We start from the raw sequence: 19540 nt of genomic DNA, 5'->3' as shown, positions 1-19540 counted from the left end.
CGTTTACAGTCATGGAGCACCAGTACTGGTTAGGGGAATATCTCACCCAGACACAGGAGGGGGTGGGGGGTGGGGGGTGGGTGTTCTATTTCAGGATGTTCTCCGGGTGGTTCAGTGTGCGTCGAGCCGTTCTTGACGGCACCAAATTCCGGCACCCCCGCCCCTCTCCTTTCTGGAGGGGCCGCCCCACTGGGGGGCAATTAAAAGAGGCGCGCAATGAAGACCCATCAGCAATTACAGACTCCATTATGCCAAGCCAGGCACGGCAACAACATGACGTGACGAGAGTGCGTGAGAGAGAGAGAGGAAAAAAAGGAGAGAAGAAGAGAGAAGGAGGAAGTCATGGCTGTTACTTCCGTCACCACATACTGTACACCCCCCGCCCCACACCCACCTTCACCCCCATCCCCGGCTCCAACACCGACCCATTCAGTTTGGGACGTTTTTAGACCGAATGTGGTTTTGAGTCATGAGCGCTGTTCTAGCCAGCGAAACGGAGTGAGAAGTAGAACACGTCTCTGAGCATCATCGCAGCGTGAGGACTGGGTCACCACGGAGACACACGTGTCACCGCAGACTCTGGAGATTGAGCGAGTGAGCGAGCAAGCGAGAGAGAGAAAGAAAGAAAGAGAGAGAGAGAGAGAGAGAGAGAGAGAGAGAGAGAGAGAGAGAGAAAGAAAGAAAGAAAGAAAGAAAGAAAGAAAGAAAGAAAGAAAGAAAGAAAGAAAGAAAGAGAGACCGACAGACAAACACAATTAAATAAACCGAGAGAAGATGGCCGTGAGGACTGTTCCTGATGTTGGCCGCTGTTAACAGCATCTGACAGCGTTGATCCCTTCAGGCCACTAAACACAGATGGTGTTAAGCCACTAAAATACCAAAACATTGAGATAATTAACCCCGACACTGTTCAGAGTGGCCTCAAAAACCCCAAAGCAAGGCAGGAGAGAGGCAGCGTGTCTGTGTGTGTATGTGTGTGTGTGTGTGTGTGTGTGTGTGTGTGTGTGTGTGTGTGTGTGTGTGTGTGTGTTCAGACACAAATACTTTGTTCCATGCATCAACAGCAGCAGTTTTCTATTTGGAGGGTCAAAGTGGCCAAAGCAGAACAAGTCTCCCAGCAACAGGCCTTGTGTTGAGTGGCAGTCTCACCTGTAACAGGTGCTGCCGTCAGAGCAGGGGTTGTGTGCACGCACCACCACAAACACGTGCTGGAAGTGCGAGCGAATGTTCTTGGGGCTGAAGGCCTTGGCGCCGGGCTCCTGGAACACGATGGTCACAATGTCGTTGCCGATGTGGCGCTTCCTCAGCAACTGCACAGCACAAAAGAGGAGTTCCACAGGAGATCTCAGGTCACCTTCAAAACACTACTGACAACAAAGAGAGCAAAGCACCTCTGCTCTACAATGGACCTACTGGAAAAATGTTTACCTGGCTTTAAACCAAGTGTTTTTAGTACAGTGTAGTTACACAAGAAATGAATAATACCAGGTAATGCCCACACAGTGAAATATGTTTTACACATCATGCATCTTTAAGTATAAACCAGGACCAGAGCAAGTGTCTTAGCCTTTAAAGACTTAAAAAAAAATCAGTTTCATCTTACTGAATACAATATACCGGTAATAGAAGGTGCTGTTGCAGGATGGTGAGGTCCTGTATCTATGGGAGTCTGTATTTCAGGATGGTGAGGTCCTGTATCTATGAGAGTCTGTATTTCAGGATGGTGTGGTCCTGTATCTATGGGAGTCTATATTTCAGGATGGTGTGGTCCTGTATCTATAGGAGTCTGTATTTCAGGATGCTGAGGTCCTGTATCTATGGGAGTCTGTATTTCAGGATGGCGAGGTCCTGTATCTATGGGAGTCTGTATTTCAGGATGGCGTGGTCCTGTATCTATGGGAGTCTGTATTTCAGGATGCTGAGGTCCTGTATCTATGGGAGTCTGTATTTCAGGATGGTGTGGTCCTGTACCTGCTGCTTGTTGTTGGGGGTGTAGGGCAGCATGGTGGACACGTGGAACATGATCTCGTAGTCCTTGTAGGTGGTGTACAGAGAGTGTGTACCAGTGGAGTCCGCTGCAGAAGGGCAAACACACACACATACACACAGAGACAGAGAGAGACAGAGAGAGAGAGAGAGAGAGAGAGAGAGAGACACTGGTCACACATTGAAATCCCCTCTGCTCTGTACTAAATGGAGATCACAGCCAGCACACAGTTTCATATTAGTAACGGCTGCAGGGTCTTCACTGTCAGCTGCCAGTTGATGATATTACAAACTGAATTATATTAATAAAACACATTTTCATGGGCAGATTTAGACGCCATTTTGAAAATGTTATCAAATGAATGGCCCTAGTGGACTCCATTGTGTTTACAATTATCCTATTTCCAACCAGCACAAAATATCAAAGGCATTAATTTTACACAAATATCTGTGATGAATGGAAATTGTGAAGGACATTAACCCTGAACAAACCTCTAGCTCTTCAACCATTTAATATCATACAAGGTCAAGGCATGCACTACATAACCATGCAAGCAGTTTAACCAGCAGTATCAAATTATTACACACACATCATCGTTTTAGTGGCGCAGTAACACCATTTCTCTGCTCTTAGGTCTGGTTATGGTGTGTGTGTGTGTGTTGACGATTTCCAACACATTCTTTCTTCACAGTTCATTTCTCCACCAGTCTCATTTGGACTGAGAGTGTGAACTGAGATGCTTCATTTTTTCTGCATTTCATCCGTAGGCTGCATCTAAAGATCCTCGATTACTAAACGCTCCGTTTCAACCCTCTCTCTTGCAATAGCAGTCATTTGCAGGAAATGCCGACCAAAGTGTTGGATTTCGATTTGTCCATTTGCTTTATGGAGTCACAGACTACACCCCCCTGACCTTCTAATAGAGCCCTCTTTTTACCTCATAACCTGGTGCATTTTTTTTTTTATCAGACATTATTATAATCATCATCATTCAGCACAGGTGCCAGTAAGATTACTGATACATACACCTCCTTATAAAAAAAAAGGACAAAAAAGAAAATCAAGCACCCTGACAAGGAAGCTTTCTAGAGCTTGGGGTAGTTTATGATCAAAGCTAAAGTTTTCATTAAGAATGGATCTCATCACATGTGAGCCTTATGTGGCATAAATGTAGATGAGGCAAGTGAACGAGCGTGTGTGTGGGTGTGTGTGCGTGTGTTTGTGTGCGTGGGTGTGTGTGATCAGGGGAAGTGGAGAGAACACAGAAGGGGAGGCTATCATGTCTTGCGAGCGGTTGCCGTGGATATGGCAGGAGGAAGCTGGAGTGAGTTATGAGATAGTTGTGAGAAGGCAAAAGCGTTCAGAGATCCATCACAGGCGCTAATCTGAGACAGATCCTCGGGCAGGGGAGCAGAGGAAACGTTTGCAAAGAGACTCTAAGGAGGAGGAGGAGGAGGAGGAGGAGGAGGAGGAGCGCTGAAGGCTGATATCCCTCCAGGGGCCGGAGTTTATTCACGTCACTCAAGACAGCTCCAGTCATGCCCCGAATCTGACCTCAACCTCCGACCCTGTGGCATACAGCTAACCAGTCTGCACTGCAGTTCATGGGGTTATGTGATCCTGATGTAAACCTGTGTGTGTGAATGTGTTCACACGGTTGAATGTACAATTAGTGTTGGGCATGGCACAATGCATATGTAAATGGCAGTGTACGTTGGCATGATATTTATATGACTTTGGTGTCAAGATGTGCGCAGGACTGAGATTGACAGGTAGATAATATGTAATATCCAAGGTAAATTTAGGATTTGGTGAGTGTGCTAGTTTGTATCAATTGGGACTACAGCTAACGATTATTTTCAGGAGATTATTTTCTTGATTAATCAATAAGTTGTTTTATTGATAAAATGTCAGATGAGATAATGGAGAAGGATGTTTTTCTCAGCGTATATGCAACGTACTCTTGTACTCTTGGTGTCAGGCTTAGTTTTAGCATGTGTGTGTCTTACACTTGATGGTGAGCTGAGCGCAGAACTTGTGTGTGTATTAATGCATGTGCGTTTGTGTGTGTGTGTGTGTGTGTGTGTGTGTGTTTGTGTGTGTGTGTGTGTGTGTGTGTGTGTGTAAGAGAGAGAAACATACTCTTGGTATTGAGCGGTATGTAGTGAGTGAGTGTGTGAAACATATTCTTGGTGTCAAGCTGGGCAGGTTACTAGTGTGTGTTTGCATGTGTGTGTGTGTGTGTGTGCGTGTGTGTGTGTGTGCATGCGCGTGCGCGTGCGCGTGCATGTGTGTGTGAGACATACTCTTAGTGTCCAGCTGAGCGCGGTACTTATTGAAGCCTTTGAGGCGCACGCGGTCCCCCAGCAGCTGCAGGAACTCCTCGAGCGCAGGGCCGGCCGACTCGTTGTTGTACATCTCCTCCTCCGTGCTCTGGCCTGCCTGGCAGTACATCACCCCCACCTTCAGCTGGAAACTCAACTGGGGAGCACAAACAACAACAACAACAACAACAACAACACGTTACATTTATATAGCGCTTTTCTCAACACTCAAAGCGCTTCACAGGGAAGGGGGGACCTCACTAACCACCACCAACGTGTAGCACACACCTGGGTGATGCAAGGCAGCCATTATGCGCCAGAACGCACCAGCTTGAGGTGGAGAGTGAGTGAGTGAATGAGCCAATTACAGTGCTCAAACAGAGACACAGAGATACAGAGTAAGAGGGAGAGGTTCATAAACAGTCTCGTGTCTTTCATTGAAACCCTATACAGCAATAAGGCAGAACTGCTAATAAACAGTGCATTTCTACGACTCTGATTTACTGTTAATGGGCGCAGCCATCTTGGAAATTTGAATTAGGGGTAGCGTTCCAATTGCAACTTCCTGCTCATAACTGAGAAATGCAACTAGGAACACGAATTATTAGTACAGCTGGAAACTAACAGAGCGAGCAGGACGAAGCGCTATGATTGGCTGGCACGAAGTCCGCTGCAGCAGCTGGCATCCTTACCCCCTGCTCGTCCAGTTTCATCAGCTGGTCGGTGACCTTGGGTGTGTTGAGGGCCAGGCGCAAGCAGTGGGCGTTGAGCTCGGGCACAAGGAACTCCAGCACCTCCTTCAGCGGGAGGCCGCGCGGCGTGCCGTGCTTGGCGGTGGAGGGCACGGCATCCTCCAGGATGGCACCGCGCAGGGTCGTCAACTGGATGGAGAGAGGAGGAGACGGAGAGGGAGGAGGAGAGGAGGAGACGGAGAGGAGGGAGGGAGGGAGGAGGAGAGGGAGGAGGAGAGGAGGAGACAGAGGGAGGAGGAGAGGAGGAGACAGAGAGGGAGGAGGAGAGGGAGGAGGAGAGGGAGGAGGAGAGGAGGAGACAGAGAGGGAGGAGGAGAGGGAGGAGGAGAGGGAGGAGGAGAGGAGGAGACAGAGAGGGAGGAGGAGAGGGAGGAGGAGAGGAAGGAGGAGAGGAGGAGACAGAGGGAGGAGAGGAGGAGACAGAGAGGGAGGAGGAGACAGAGAGGGAGGAGGAGAGGAGGAGACAGAGAGGGAGGAGGAGGAGAGGGAGGAGGAGAGGAAGAGACAGAGAGGGAGGAGGAGAGGAGGAGGAGACAGAGAGGGAGGAGGAGAGGAGACAGAGAGGGAGGAGGAGGAGAGGGAGGAGGGGAGGAGGAGAGAGAGAGGGAGGAGGAGACAGAGAGGGAGGAGGAGACAGAGGGAGGAGGAGGAGACAGAGAGGGAGGAGGAGGAGAGAGAGAGGGAGGAGGAGACAGAGAGGGAGGAGTTTTTAGTCAGATTTATTGGGAAAATTACAGAACGTAATTTTCATCAGATCAGATCATATTTGTGCAATTAAACTGTACACTGAACAGGTGTCGCGCATCATAGACGAAACAAAGCTCCTCGGAAGTGACATTTCAACTTGAATTTGAACAATGCAACAGTGTAAGCTGTAAAAGTGCTGCTGTAAAGTCAACTTTGAGAAAATAACAATCAATTCAGTATTCAGGGAGGAGCTGTAACGCAGGTGGCAGGCACGCACACACACACGCACAGACACACACTCAGCATTCAATCTATATTCAAACAATCCAATTAGGCCATCACTGTAACGCTACACCAATTCATTTGCATTACCACATGCACACACAGCTTGAAAACAAATCAAAAAGGCTTGTGATCACCGTCAGTTTGTACATTTAAATGGCCTTTACTGAATAAGATGGTCATTAATGTGTAGCTGATTTCAAGCCCAAAAAGTCAGCTTGGCGCATACATAAATAAAAACCCAAGGCGTGACTAGCGTCAACTCTGCCAGTAGTCTGCAGTGAAGAAAGGGTTTAATTCATTTGTATAATGCGCAAGAAATGTGCTCAGATTGGACTCAAACCAGTCTCCACGTGGGCACTGAGTACATATGTGCCATGGGGCACCAACTCTATTGTTGCGCAACGGCTAAGTTATACCCCAGAGATATACATTAACTGAATGAGACGGATGAAGAAAAATGTGGATGGTATGCAGTCAGTCAGAGAGCATACTTAACCATAATGATGGCACTCTGTCTCAGAAAGCAAAGGTTCTATCTGGAAGTGCATAGAGTTGTGACAAAAGTGCTATCAAATGTGTTGCCCTGACTTCAACAAGCTTGCACCATTCTCTACAACTCATCAGTGTCACTCAGTCTTCCTCATTCTCTTTCTTACACACTTATTCTCTTTGCCCTTGGCATTATTACATTCTCTCTCTAATTCTCTCTGTCTCCAAGTTCCACAGACACACACACACACACACACGCCATCTCTCTCCCACAGAGACACATCTTTTTGTCACACACACACACACACACACACACACAGACACACAGACACACTCCTGCCATCTCTCCCACAGAGACACATCTTTTTGTCACACACACACAAAATCCCATCTCTAGCCATCTCTCTCCCACACACACACACACACACACCCTTCTATATGACTTCAGAGAGGTGGTCATAAATGACGCTGAACTCCAACTTAAATGACGTACAGTTGATTTCAGTCACGCACACATCTATATGGAGCCCAACCCCGAGCATGGCACGGCGCCACAGACCCGAGCCCAACCACCCACTCCTGCCCACCTGCTTGGGATGGAAATAGCCGCACTCACAGCGCCACTGGTCCCCCGCATCACCTTGGTTGGGGGTGGGCGGGGGGACCTGCCGCCAGTACACCCTCCCCAACATATCATGTCATTTGTCACTGGATTTGCAACTGTAGCAAGAGAGACCAGGGGTGCCACCATCTGCCACAAGCTCCCAGCCAGTCTCTACAGCCGGCTAGCCTCGTGTCTGGGAAATTACTGTTCATGGTGATGGAGACAACGAAGCCTGAGTGCTCATCATAGAGGAGGTGGAGGTGGTGGAGTAGGAGGAGAGGGCCCTCAGTGATTAGTGGATATTTGGGGGGGGGGGGGGGGGGGGGGGACCTTTGAACTCACAGTGTGTGTGTGCGGGGGGGTTTGAGAGAGAGAGAGAGAGAGAGAGAGGGGGAGAACAAAGTGAGACAGCACAACAGAAAGAAAGACAGGAAGAGAGAGATGAAGAGACAGAGAGAGAGAGAGAGCAAAGTGAGACAGCACAACAGAAAGAAAGACAGGAAGAGAGAGATGAAGAGACAGAGAGAGAGAGAGAGAGAGAGAGAGAGAGAGAGAGAGGGAGAGAGAGAGAAAGTGAGACAGCACAACAGAAAAAAAGACAGGAAGAGAAAGATCAAGAGACAGAGAGAGAGAGAGAGAGAGAGAGATGAGAGAGAGAGAGAGAGACAGAGATGAAGAGAGGGAGGTAGAAACGAGTGGAGCTGAGGGGTCTGGCTACACAGTAAGTGGGTGGAGGTCAAATATAGGTCGGGTCAGGAAATATTTTTTTTTGTTTATTTCTTTCCAGTTTTTTCCAACGATTGCTTGAAAGCCATTAAACGGGGTTAAGCTGAGAATCACCATCACGAGTTAAAGAGCATGATTCCCTGACACTGAGTGAACATGACGGGAGAAGGAACAGATGATGGGCTTTTGGAGAGCGTCCAGGAGTCCCCTCTCTCCACACAGTTTGGGACTAGCCTCCCGCGTCACACTATCCAGCGTCCAGGAGTCCCCTCTCTCCACAACTACACAGTTTGGGACTAGCCTGAGGTGGGGGTCTGAAGTCACATGACTTGATTTGAGTCGCAAGTCCTCAAATTCATAGCTTGAAGGTTAGGTGTTAGAAGAGGCGTGTGACTTGCACATGTCGTGTGACTTACTCCCACCTCTGCTATCTATCTATCAAAAGAACAGTGCGAGATGGCTCACCTCGCTGGTTCTGAAGATGACCCGGAACTGGTACTGCTGGCCGTGCTCCTTGTGCTCCTCCAGCTTCTCCCGACGCAGGCTGACCGCCACCGGCCCCAGGGTCTCGTCCACACCCAGGTAGTTCCAGTGCTCTGGGGAACCAGAACCACAGACTCACATGAAACATTGCCCTCCGGTTACAAGTCCGAAGCGCTAACCAGTAGGCCACGGCTGCCCCCAAACTGTAGTTGTAGTCCCTAACATCCCCAACTAATTAGGCATTATTAAGATCTTTCTTTAGTTTATTATTATCATTATTATTATTATTATTAGTAGTAGTAAACACAGACAAAGAGCCATCTAAAATAAGGTGCTTAAAGTGCAATTTCTTGACTATTACTGCATTTGACCGTGTGCGGAATTTGACCTTGACCTGACCCCAATCCCCTTCCACTCACCTCTAAGGTAGAAGTACTTCCTGTAGTAGTAGGACCCCAGGTCTACGTGCTCCACGATGTGGCGCTTGCCCCGCTCCGAATGCAGCCCCTGTCCGTCTTTGGGCGCCTCGAGCACGGCTACCCCCGCGTTGGACAGGTGCGAGTTGGGCGGTGCATCGTCCTCGCCGGGGGAGCCCCCTCCGCTACTGCTGCCGGACCCCCCGCTGCCGATGCTGCCCTGCTTGGTGGGGTTGATGGTGCGCTCGCCCTCTCCGCCCAGCTCGTTCCGGAAACAGGGGCAGGCCAGCACCAGCTCGTTGCTCTTGTCGTCCCCAGGGTCGAGCGCGGGGTTGGAGCCGTCCTTGGCGTTGAGCTCCTCCTGGCTGCCGCAGGGCGAGCCCAGCGCCGCGCTCTGGGACGAGGAGGACGAGAGCGAGGACGTGAGGGAGGACGAGGCGGGCGGCGGCGGCCGAGGCGCCGGTGGTGGTGTTCTTGTGCTTGGCCGAGCTGGCCGACTGCCGGCCCGTCACCACGTCGTTCAGGTCGAAGAAGAGGCTCTGCACGTCGAAGTGGGCAAAGGCCTTCTGGCACACCCAGGGCTTGAGGGACGCCGGCGGAGGCCCCGAGTGTCCGCCGCCTTCCTCCTCGGCGTCGGAGCCGGCGCGCGAGGACTCGCCGTCCGCTCGGGCGCTGCGCAGCTTCCGGAAGATGGATTCTCCGCCCGTCTCCGACTTGGACCGGCGCTTGAGGTGCTTCTCGCGCTCCTTGAGGCGGCTGGCGGGGCTGCCACTGGCGCGGGTCAGCGACGGCGGCCCATCGGGCAGGTCCAGCGCCACCTGCTTGTGGGCGACGCTCAGCAACTCGCTGAGCCGCTCGGGCGCCGGGCTGCGCTGGTCGGAGGTGGCGGCCGGCGCCTCGGCCGACTGGTAGCCCTTGAGCATGTCGAAGAAGCTCTGCGAGGCGCCGGACGCCGCCGTGCTGTGCTTGTCGATGGACGACGTGCTGCCGTACTCGCGGTGCATCGGCGTCCAGCCCGAGAAGGACCAGCCCTCGTTGCCGTCGCCGCCGCTGCCGTCCAGCTCGCTGATGGTGATGTCGCTGTTGCTGCGCTGCCGGATGCGACGCATGCCTTTCCGCGGCGAGCCCTGGTAGCCGTCCGGCGACAGGAAGCGGTTGTCCTTGCTGCCGTGGCGGCCCTGCATCTTGCTCTTGAGCGTGTTGTGGATGTTGCGCAGCATGGACGAGTCCTGCGGGCTGATCAGGTGGCCCAGCTTGGCCGACAGGTTGCTCTGGGCGCTGCCGCCTCCGCCGCTACTGCTGCCGCTGCTGCTCCCGGTGCCCGTGCCGTTGCCTCCGCCACGCTGGTCCCCCCCCTCCTCCTCCTCCTCCTCCTCCTCCTCCGGAAGAGCTGCTGGACGAAGTGGTGGTGGGGGAGTCCGTCTCCACGGTGATGTGCCAGACGCCCCCGGCGCCGCCGCCTCCTCCTCCTCCAGCGCTTCCGTCCTTCCTGGGGGGCCAGTCGGCGACGCGAGGCGCGCACGCCCATCTTGGGCACGCCGGGCGAGCAGCCGGACAGGTGGGTGCTCTCGCTGCGGGGCGGAGGGGCACCCCCGTTGGGCAGGCGCAGGCGGCGTGTGTAGAACTCGTCGGTGGCCGAGATGGAGCCGCCCACCGAGCGCTCTGTCTGTGAGCGCTTCAGGCTGGTCATGGCTGGAGAGGGGGACTCCTGTGTGTGTGTGTGTGTGGGGGGGGGGGGGGGGGTACGGGGCACAAGCAGGGGGTGGGGAACTAGGGTTGGGGGGGCTGGGGATTGGGGATGAAGAGGGATTCAGAGGGGGAGAGCGTGGGGCCTACCGGTGGTGACCTGGGGGAGGGGAACCTGGGGAGCCCTGGGAGGCATGAGAGGGCCTGAATCCGTCTGATGGAGGGCCAGGTGCAGACGACAGGAGACAACCAGATGGCACACACACTCAAATCACTCTCTCACTCACTCACTGGCTTGGTCAAACATACACGGAAAGGACTGCAGGAACGAGGACGCTGGTTGTACTCCCACCACTTTCAGGAGGCCATATTGTTTGAGGGAATGTCCAATCACAGCTCTGCTTCCGTCACCTTGTGTGCAGGGACGAAGACTCTGGAAAGAGAAAGAGAAAGAGAGAAAGTGTGAGACACCTGATTTTGCAACATGGCAATGAGTATACTTCCAGTTGGTTAATCAACATGGCATTATTTGTATCCATAGCATTAACACTGTAGACATACAGTACACATACATAGCACTGCATGTGTTATATACTAGTATAGAATGATGGGACACCAGTTGGTTCCTTTTGGACCCATTTGGACTTTTCTCCTAAAGAACACACAATTTTGTTAACCGTACTGAAGACTTAGAAGACTGAGTTAGCAGATAGAAGCGTGCGTGTGTGTGTGTGTGTGTGTGTGTGTGTGTGTGTGTGTGTACACTAGAGGAAGAGCGACGGATCCGACCCAGCCTCAGTGCTGTCCCCCAGCGCACATAAGCCCAGTCGCTGGGTGGGATAGAGTTCTGGTGCCCGCTCGGCTTTAAATAATGAAGCGCCTTTAAAAAGCCTCTTAAGGGACACAGAGTCATGTACGGTTCAGCTCGCAGGAGATCAGTGCTGCGGAGGAGGCACTAGAATCTGGAAATGAAACCAGCCACCACAGAAAGGGCATCTCTAGGTAACACCCCAACGGCTGACTTGGAAGATTGCATCAAAGCTATCAATGGGATACATACAATTGCATAAATGACTTGAATGCAAATTAATTCACTCAAGGGAGAAGACATATTGTAATGTGGTTATCCAATGGTAAGCTTATATGACGATACATTGTACTTCAGTTTGCACTTCATGCAGGGAACTACAACATAGCTTTCAGCATAAGGAGGTGAAATCTCAATGTGGCCAAAATTAGGAGATGTGTTTATTTCTTTTGTGATAAAGATTGACACTTTGGATTAGCTTCTCAAAAGGCATTCTGTTCTTTCACATGATATTCAGTTTTTTACCCCCGGTTCTATACATATCAACCGATGGCATGTGGAATGCGGATGCCGGTATAAAAACGTTGTGGAACATCAGCTCCTGCCCCGGGCATGGCCTGAGCCACCGTCTAAAAACGATCTCTCAGAACAATCGCGCCACTGTGGGAGATAAGTGAGCACTCTGGCGTCATGTTCAGCAGGCTCCTGTGTGAATTGATGCGTGGGGGACCTTTCTCTCCAAATCGTTGACATTTCCGCAAAGTTTTGATAATGGATAGTGCTGGGGATTGCTCAAGCAGGAGTTGCAAACAGCGGAGCCTTTTGAAGAAACGGTCACTCGGTTTGCAAGCGCAGGAAGAAGAGAGTTATCAGCCTCGCAACACACAGCTGCCTATGGAAACCCACCACTGTGAACAAAAAGGGGTGATAGGCCAAAAATAGAAGGAAACAGCTTCAAGCATTCAATTTCAGATAAAGGATGAGCCATTACACAAACGATGGGTAGCTGGGCAACAGTCACTCTGAGGATCAGCCGCTTCAGTAAATGTATCTTGTAAAACAGTAAAAAAAAATGTCTCTTGTAAAACACCTCAGTGAAATTAGCAACCTTAACAAACAGTAAAAACGTTTTATTATATTGTACCTAGGCCTGAAAATGTGGTCTTGTGCTCCTTGGAAAAGGTTTGTTTACCGTCTGTTCTCGCCAAGTGAAAGCATTTTCACAAGAACACAGAGTTCCATTTGAGTTTGTCGCCATGGCACCCTGACACGGAGCTGGACACAGCATATGGTTATGGACCCTTTCAAGAGAGTTCCATTATCAGCATCATAGTTGGCCCCACAAGGCTTCTGTTTTAACATTCCATATGTTATCTTAATGCAGAGGAAGTAGATTGGGGCCCAAATAGAATGTTCAAGCATTGTTTTTGTTTACCTTGTTGAAAGGGTCTATATATTCTGGGCTCATCTTCTCTTTCTTGCTCTCTTTCCTTCTTTGCTTCCTTCCTACTCTTCTTACAAAACTTGGGTGAAATGAAAACCTGACTTTCTTAAGACATCTACAATAAAATCATCAGTCATCACTCTCTCACCCACCCACACAACCACACACACACACACACACACACACACACACACACACACACACACACACACACAGCACATCCCTTAGTGAGGGAGAACCAGGCTTGCCATCATGACAACAGCATCTTTACACATCTAATTAGGACAGCTGGTGTGGTCTGTCTGCAGTGCATCAGAGGTCTCATTATCCACTGCTCAGTGGCAGGGGACCGGGATGGGGTAGGGGTGGGGTGGTTAGTGATGTTTGGAAGGGGGGGGGGGGGGGGGTAATGCTGCATTGGCCCTGTGCTGGACGACCTGAGGCTTGCTAGCTCCACGTTGCCTCGAGGGCAGATTTTTGCTCGATAAATAAATCAATGGAGCAGCACGTCACAAAGTCCCAACAACGGGTGACAAGGAAGTTATTTGACAGACTGTCAGATGGCGGAAAAGGTTAAGCTCCTGTGAGATGAGCAGAATGTCCCTGTGTGTGTTGGTTTGCAGAAGGGTGGTTTAGAGTAATATAAATTAGATATAAATATGCGCAGTGTATTAGCAGTTACTTTATAAGAGCAGAATGAGTATGTGTGTGTGCATGTGTGAGAGCAGGACACAAGATTGAGAGGAGTGCAGAGCAGAGTTTGAATGTTATAGAAGGACATGAGTTGAGTTATGGAATGGCCTATGAACTCAAAAGCCACACATCAGAATAACAACATAAGAAGATAAACAAACCAATCAATTGATTTATCTATGAACTAAACATCTGAAAATAGTGTATAGGGGACCACCCAAACAAACTGTGTATAGGGGACAATACAAATAAACTGTGTATAGGGGACTATCCAAATAAACTATATATAGGGGACCATCCAAATCAACTATATATAGGGGACCATCCAAATAAAGTGTATATAGGGGACTATCCAAATAAACTGTGTATAGGGGACAATCCAAAAAAAGTGTGTATAGGGGACAATCCAAATAAAGTGTGTATAGGGGACCATCCAAATAAAGTGTGTATAGGGGACAATCCAAATAAATTGTGTATAGGGGACCATCCAAATAAACTGTGTATAGGGGACAATCCAAATAAACTGTGTATAGGGGACCATCTAAATACACTGTGTGATAAACACTGATCAATTCACTATTGATGATAATGCAGCACAGGCTAAAGGTGGGCAGCTATGAAGCAGAGGCAGCGCTGAGATGCTGAGTGGACAGCGTAATGTGGATGGGGGGGGGGGGGGGGGTTGTGGTGCAGGGGGCTGGGGTAAGAGGTGCATCACCAGGGCAGGGAGTCCACCCCGAGGCCAAAGGCTCCACCTGCTCACACAGGGCCGACCAGGATCGGAACCCTCATCACAAACCCACAATGACAAAGAATGTCAGTATCCTGGCAACTGGCTAGCAAATGCGTTCTCACTGATTGGCTGAGCAGCGGTCCCCACACACTGGGGGGAGTGTTGATGAGAGCAGGGGCCGCTCTGTGTGTGTGTGCATGTGTGTTTGTGTGTGCGAAAGAGAGAGAGCATGAATGTGTGCACGTGTCTGTGTGTGTGTGTGTGTGTGTTTCATGAGGTTAAGCAGAGCGAGTTGTCAGCAGGTGGAGGTGAATGGGATGAGACGTGCGGAGGTTAGGGGAGAGATAAAGGGGCAGGCAGCAAGGGCTGCGATGAAGGCTGGTCCCCAGAGAGGAGAGGAGAGGAGAGGAGAGAAAAAGAGAGAGAGAGAGAGAGAGAGAGAGAGAGAGAGAGAGAGAGAGAGAAAGAGGCAAAGAGAAATAGAGACAGACATAGAAGAAAAGGAGAGAGGGAAAGACAGAGAAAGGGAGAGAGAGAGTGGAGGGAAGAGCTATAGAGAAATAGAGATAGAGACAGAGAAAAATAGAGAGAAAAAGGAGTGAGCATAAAGCAGGAAGGGGAAAAGACATATGAAGACACTGAACACCACAAAGAGATACAGGAAACAAAGACAAGTGCCAAATAGAGAGAGAGAGAGAGAGAGAGAGTGAGGGAGAGAGAGAAAGAGTGAGAGAGTGGGAGATAGAGAGTGAGAGAGACAGAGAGTGAGTGAGCGCTCTAATGAAGTCTGTGATGCAAGCCACGTTTGGAAGCAAGTAATAAGGAGAATGTGTGCGTGTGTCTGTGTGTGCGTTGTACTGTGTATGTGTGTGTGGCTAACAACAGCAGTTCCTTTAATGGATATAAAGCAGGAGCGGGTCATCCCTGGTCAGCGGGGAAGGGAAGTGTTGTGTGGTTACTGTGTGTGTGTGTGTGTGTGTGTGTGTGTGTGTGTAAGGGCGTGTGTATATGTGTGTGAGGGCGTGTATATGTATATATATATATATATATATATATATATATATATATATATATATATATATGTGTGTGTGTGTGTGTGTGTGTGTGTGTGTGTGTGTGTGTGTGTGTGTGTGTGTGTGTGTGTGTGGCTAACTACAGCAGCTCCTTTAATGGATATAAAGCAGGAACTGGTCATCCCTGGTCAGTGGGGAAGGGAAGTGTTGTGTGTGTTACTGTGTGTGTGTGTGTGTGTAAGGGCGTGTGTATGTGTGTATATGTGTGTGTGTGTGTGTGTGGGGTGTGGAGGGGGGGGGGGGGGGGGGGGGTGAAGAGGGGAGGCAGTGGGCGGGGTCCACACTGACTCAGCTGGCCCCAACCCGCCGCCGAGATTCTCTTTCATCAGACTAATGAAAGCTAAGTGTGTGCATGTGTTTGTGTGTATCTCTCTGTGTGTGTGTGTGTGTGTGTGTGCATATGAGTGTATCTCATATGCACACACGGTGGTAGTGGGCGGTGGTAGTGTAGTGGTTAAGGAGCTGGGCTAGCGTGCAGTAGCCTGAAAGTTGTCGGTTCAATTCCCGGCTTCCACCGTTGTGCCCTTGAGCAAGGCACTTAACCCCAAGTTGCTCTGGGGACAATGTGATCCCTTGTAATATAGCCGACATATGTAAGTCACTTTGGTCAAAAAGTGTCTGCTAAATGTAATGTAAATGTGATGATAATGTATCTGTGTGTGTGTGTGTGTGTGTGTGTGTGTGTGTGTGTGTGTGTATCTGTGTGTATGTGTGTGTGTGTGTGTGTGTGTGTGTGTGTGTGTGTGTGTGTGTGTGTGTGTGTGTGTATCTGTGTGTGGCTAGGTGGGAAGTGTGAGTGTGTCTCAGTTCTGTGTGTAGGCATGATCGAATATGTGTGAGTGTGTTGCCTTGTTAGGAATGCAGACAATTTGTGACGTGGATATTAGGGGTGAGCAGAGGGTGCGAGAGTGAGAAAGGCGTGCGTGTGTGCGTGCGTGCGTAAGGGAGGAGGGGGGTAGTGAGTGTCAATATGTACAAATGTCACGTCTGTGGTCACACAGACGTATCTACCAAAGGTATGGGGTTAAGGAACAACAAAGTATTGCTTTGTTATCTATTGGTGTTCAACATACAGGTCATGTATGTGTGTTAGCCCACAGATGTGTGTGTCCTCGGGCGTTGTCCTGCTGAAGATACAGAGACCTATACAGCCTCCCTCTGATACTGGCCTCCCTGAGTGAGCTCATGGGTATTTCCAGTTATCCAGCACACACACAGAGACACACACACAAACACACAAAGTGGAAGTGTTCCGTGCCTTTGATTCATTTGTTCTGATGTTGTTGTTTGGCTTTTCTCAGCTCCTCCTCCTCCTACTCAGCTGTCTGGGAACAGGAGCTGGAATTGTGAGGTAACAGACCTCTGATGTAACAATCCAGGTGTGCCACGGCTGGAGGGAAAGGTGTGTGTGTGTGAAAAAGTTAGAGAAACTGTGTCTGTGTGGGTGTGAATGTGTGTGTGTGTGTGTGCGTGTGAAAGAGAGAAACTGTCTCCGTGTTGGTGTGAATGTGTGCGTGTGTGTGAGTGAGAGAAAGTATGTCTGTCGCTGTGTGTGTGTTTGTTTTGGGGGCATTACTCACACACAGCTGGGTAATGACAGGCGGGCTGTGGTGGTGGTGGTGGTGGTGGTGGTGGTGGTGGTGGTGGGGGGGGGGGGGGGGGGGGGGGGGGTGAGCACCCCAGACAGAAGTGACTAACATCCCGATGACAGGAGCTGTGGCCTAATCTAACTGTACCGTCTGTCTGCCTGAGGGTCAGCCTTGCTGTCAGTAAACAAGGGGGGGGGGGGGAAATAAGAGAAAAAAGCAACTGGAAAAGCTTAAGTTATAAGTTAAGTTAAGTTTAAGCTTAAGTTATTGGCTCATCTGAGATTTGTGCAAGAGCTTAAACGGTATATTTTCCTTTGTGTGGAGCATGGTGTGTTGTGTGTAGGGGCTGCTCTGAAAGCCCTGCAAAGAGGCGGCTTTCACTGCAAATATCAAGTGTGATCACAGAGCAGCCTTTGTGTTGGGTCAGACAGCTCCATAGCATTTGGCAAGATTCACCTTAATAGTCAACTCCTTCCCTTCAGTGTCAACACACACAAGATCATTTGCAAGAGATTTGGGCGGTGGTAGTGTAGTGGTTAAGGAGCTGGGCTAGCGTGCAGTAGCCTGAAATTGTTGGTTCAACTCCCGGCTTCCACCGTTGTGCCCTTGAGCAAGGCACTTAACCCCAAGTTGCTCCGGGGACAATGTAATCCCTTGTAATATAGCTGACATATGTAAGTCACTTTGGTCAAAAAGTGTCTGCTAAATGTAATGTAATGTAAAATAAGACATAGCCTGCACATCTCTTTACTCACACCCCAATTAACCACACTGCAATTTTAGTTATCGATTAGCCTCCACAATGAAATTGAATCGAGATGACGTGCATCACTCTTACAGCCTGTGAAAACCAGCTAGCTTTAGAATTCTTTTGAAAAGCCACACTTCTATCCACAGCTTTTAGTGACAGACACACACACACACACACACACACACACACCCGCACACACACACACAAAATAAAGTTGCAGTGGCGGCTAGCTACATTGTTCTCCCAGCGAGAGTGGGTCTCCCTTGTTTCTTTGTGTCACTGTCGCCGTGCTCTCCGTTCTCACCTGGCAGAAGAAGCACTGCGCTGCGCTGCGCTGCCTGCCTATTCACACACTTCTCTCACACAAAGAGAGGCTCCCTCACAGCTCAGCTATGTTGCTAGGCAGAATAGGGCTTGGCGAAGAATCTAAAAGTAGACAATCGGAGGATAAAAAGAGTGGAAGGACATTCCTGCCAGTGAGCCAGTAGAGCTGCTCTTGCCCTCTCTCCTTTCCTGAGCTGCCTGTGTGTCTGCTGCTGTGGCGGGCTGCAGTTGAACTTGTGCTCCCTGCTCTACAACACTAGACGAGATCACACAAGCACTGGGGCCCCGCTGGACAGCACACAGGAGCCATTGATAAGTGGAAGACTGAGAGTTTGTGTGTGTGTGTGTGTGTGGTGTGTGAGTGTGTGTAATGTATGTGTCTGTAATGTATGTGTGTGTGTGTGGTGTGTGTGTGTGGTGTGTGAGTGTGTGTGTGTGTGGGGTGTGTGTGTGTGTGTGTGTGTGTGGTGTGTGAGTGTGTGAGTGTGTGTGTGGTGTGTGGTGTGTGTGTGTGTGTAATGTATGTGTCTGTAATGTATGTGTGAGGGGTGTGTGAGTGTGTGTGTGTGTGTGTGGTGTGTGAGTGTGTGAGTGTGTGGTGTGTGGTGTGTGTGAATGTGTGTAATGTATGTGTCTGTAATGTATGTGTGTGTGTGGTGTGTGAGTGTGTGTAATGTATGTGTCTGTAATGTATGTGTGTGTGTGTGTGTGTGTGTGTGTGTGGTGTGTGGTGTACATGCAGCCCAAATCTCTTTCCTCTTCTTTCTTTTTAACAGGCATGTATGATTACCTGCTTTGCAATGCTAAGCGTGCAATTAAACTCTCCTCATCCAGCATTAACCTATTCCCCTTGGAGATGCATTCCATGTGTCGGAAAACAAAACAAACAATCCAACCAGGGGTCAGGGTACAGGAGCGCTCAACCAGAGGTGGCATCAGTAAATCGCATTAGCATACAGTCTAGGCCTAACTACTGTATATCCAACAGGCACAAGTAAGCCAAAAGCAAGCTGACTGTCACCAGCCCAACTGGGATGCATGAATGATATGGAGCTGGAGAAACAATGACATCTGTGAAAACAGCTGAGCAGGTTATTGTCCATTGATCCACCATTGTGCCTGACTGCGCACATTTTTGAGCACACACGCACACGCACACGTTTAAATGTCAATGAAGGAAATAACCGTGCTCTTTTCAGTTCTCTGAGGTGAGAATTCAATATTGTTGCCTCTGCTGGAAATGCACAAAGCCTCATCTAATCCAGACAAACCATCACACACAGATAGAGATAGAGAGAGAGAGAAAGAGAGAGAGAGTGAGAGAGGGGAAAAAAGAAAGCATCTAAGAAAGAAAGAAGCAATAGAGAAAAACAGACATCGACAGCACATGAGGGACAGAAATCACACAACAATAACCACAACAACAACAACAACAACAACACACTACATTTATATAGCGCTTTTCAAGACACCCAAAGCACTTCACAGTGAAGGGGGAACCTTACTAACCACCACCAACAGACAGACAGAACACTCCACCAACAACAGGGACAGGAACAGCTGGAGAGACAAGAGCCACTTGCCCGCCGTCGGCCCAAAGCCGGCCCAATGAAGGCGTGTGTAGGCTACTCGCTTAGCCGTTATCACATCTGATTGGTTATCTGGTCTCCACGGGGCTCCCCCAGG

The 19540-nt window shown here is 49.8% G+C and overlaps 1 protein-coding gene across 1 annotated transcript in view; it reads right to left on the bottom strand.

Annotated features, from left to right (window-relative positions):
• The window catches only part of LOC121711513 (signal-induced proliferation-associated 1-like protein 1), a 95174-nt gene that overhangs the window by 34342 nt on the left and 41292 nt on the right, over positions 1–19540 (bottom strand). Inside the window, 9 exon segments of the mRNA XM_042095173.1 lie at positions 1150–1310; positions 1972–2075; positions 4294–4468; positions 5004–5192; positions 8320–8450; positions 8757–9192; positions 9194–10099; positions 10101–10265; positions 10267–10872. Of these exon segments, the coding sequence (XP_041951107.1) occupies positions 1150–1310; positions 1972–2075; positions 4294–4468; positions 5004–5192; positions 8320–8450; positions 8757–9192; positions 9194–10099; positions 10101–10265; positions 10267–10443 (2444 nt within the window). The 5' untranslated portion in view covers positions 10444–10872.

This window comes from Alosa sapidissima, chromosome 6, assembly GCF_018492685.1.
Source record: "Alosa sapidissima isolate fAloSap1 chromosome 6, fAloSap1.pri, whole genome shotgun sequence".
Classification (NCBI taxonomy): Eukaryota; Metazoa; Chordata; class Actinopteri; order Clupeiformes; family Clupeidae; genus Alosa; species Alosa sapidissima.
This window is presented reverse-complemented; position numbering and strand designations above follow the sequence as displayed.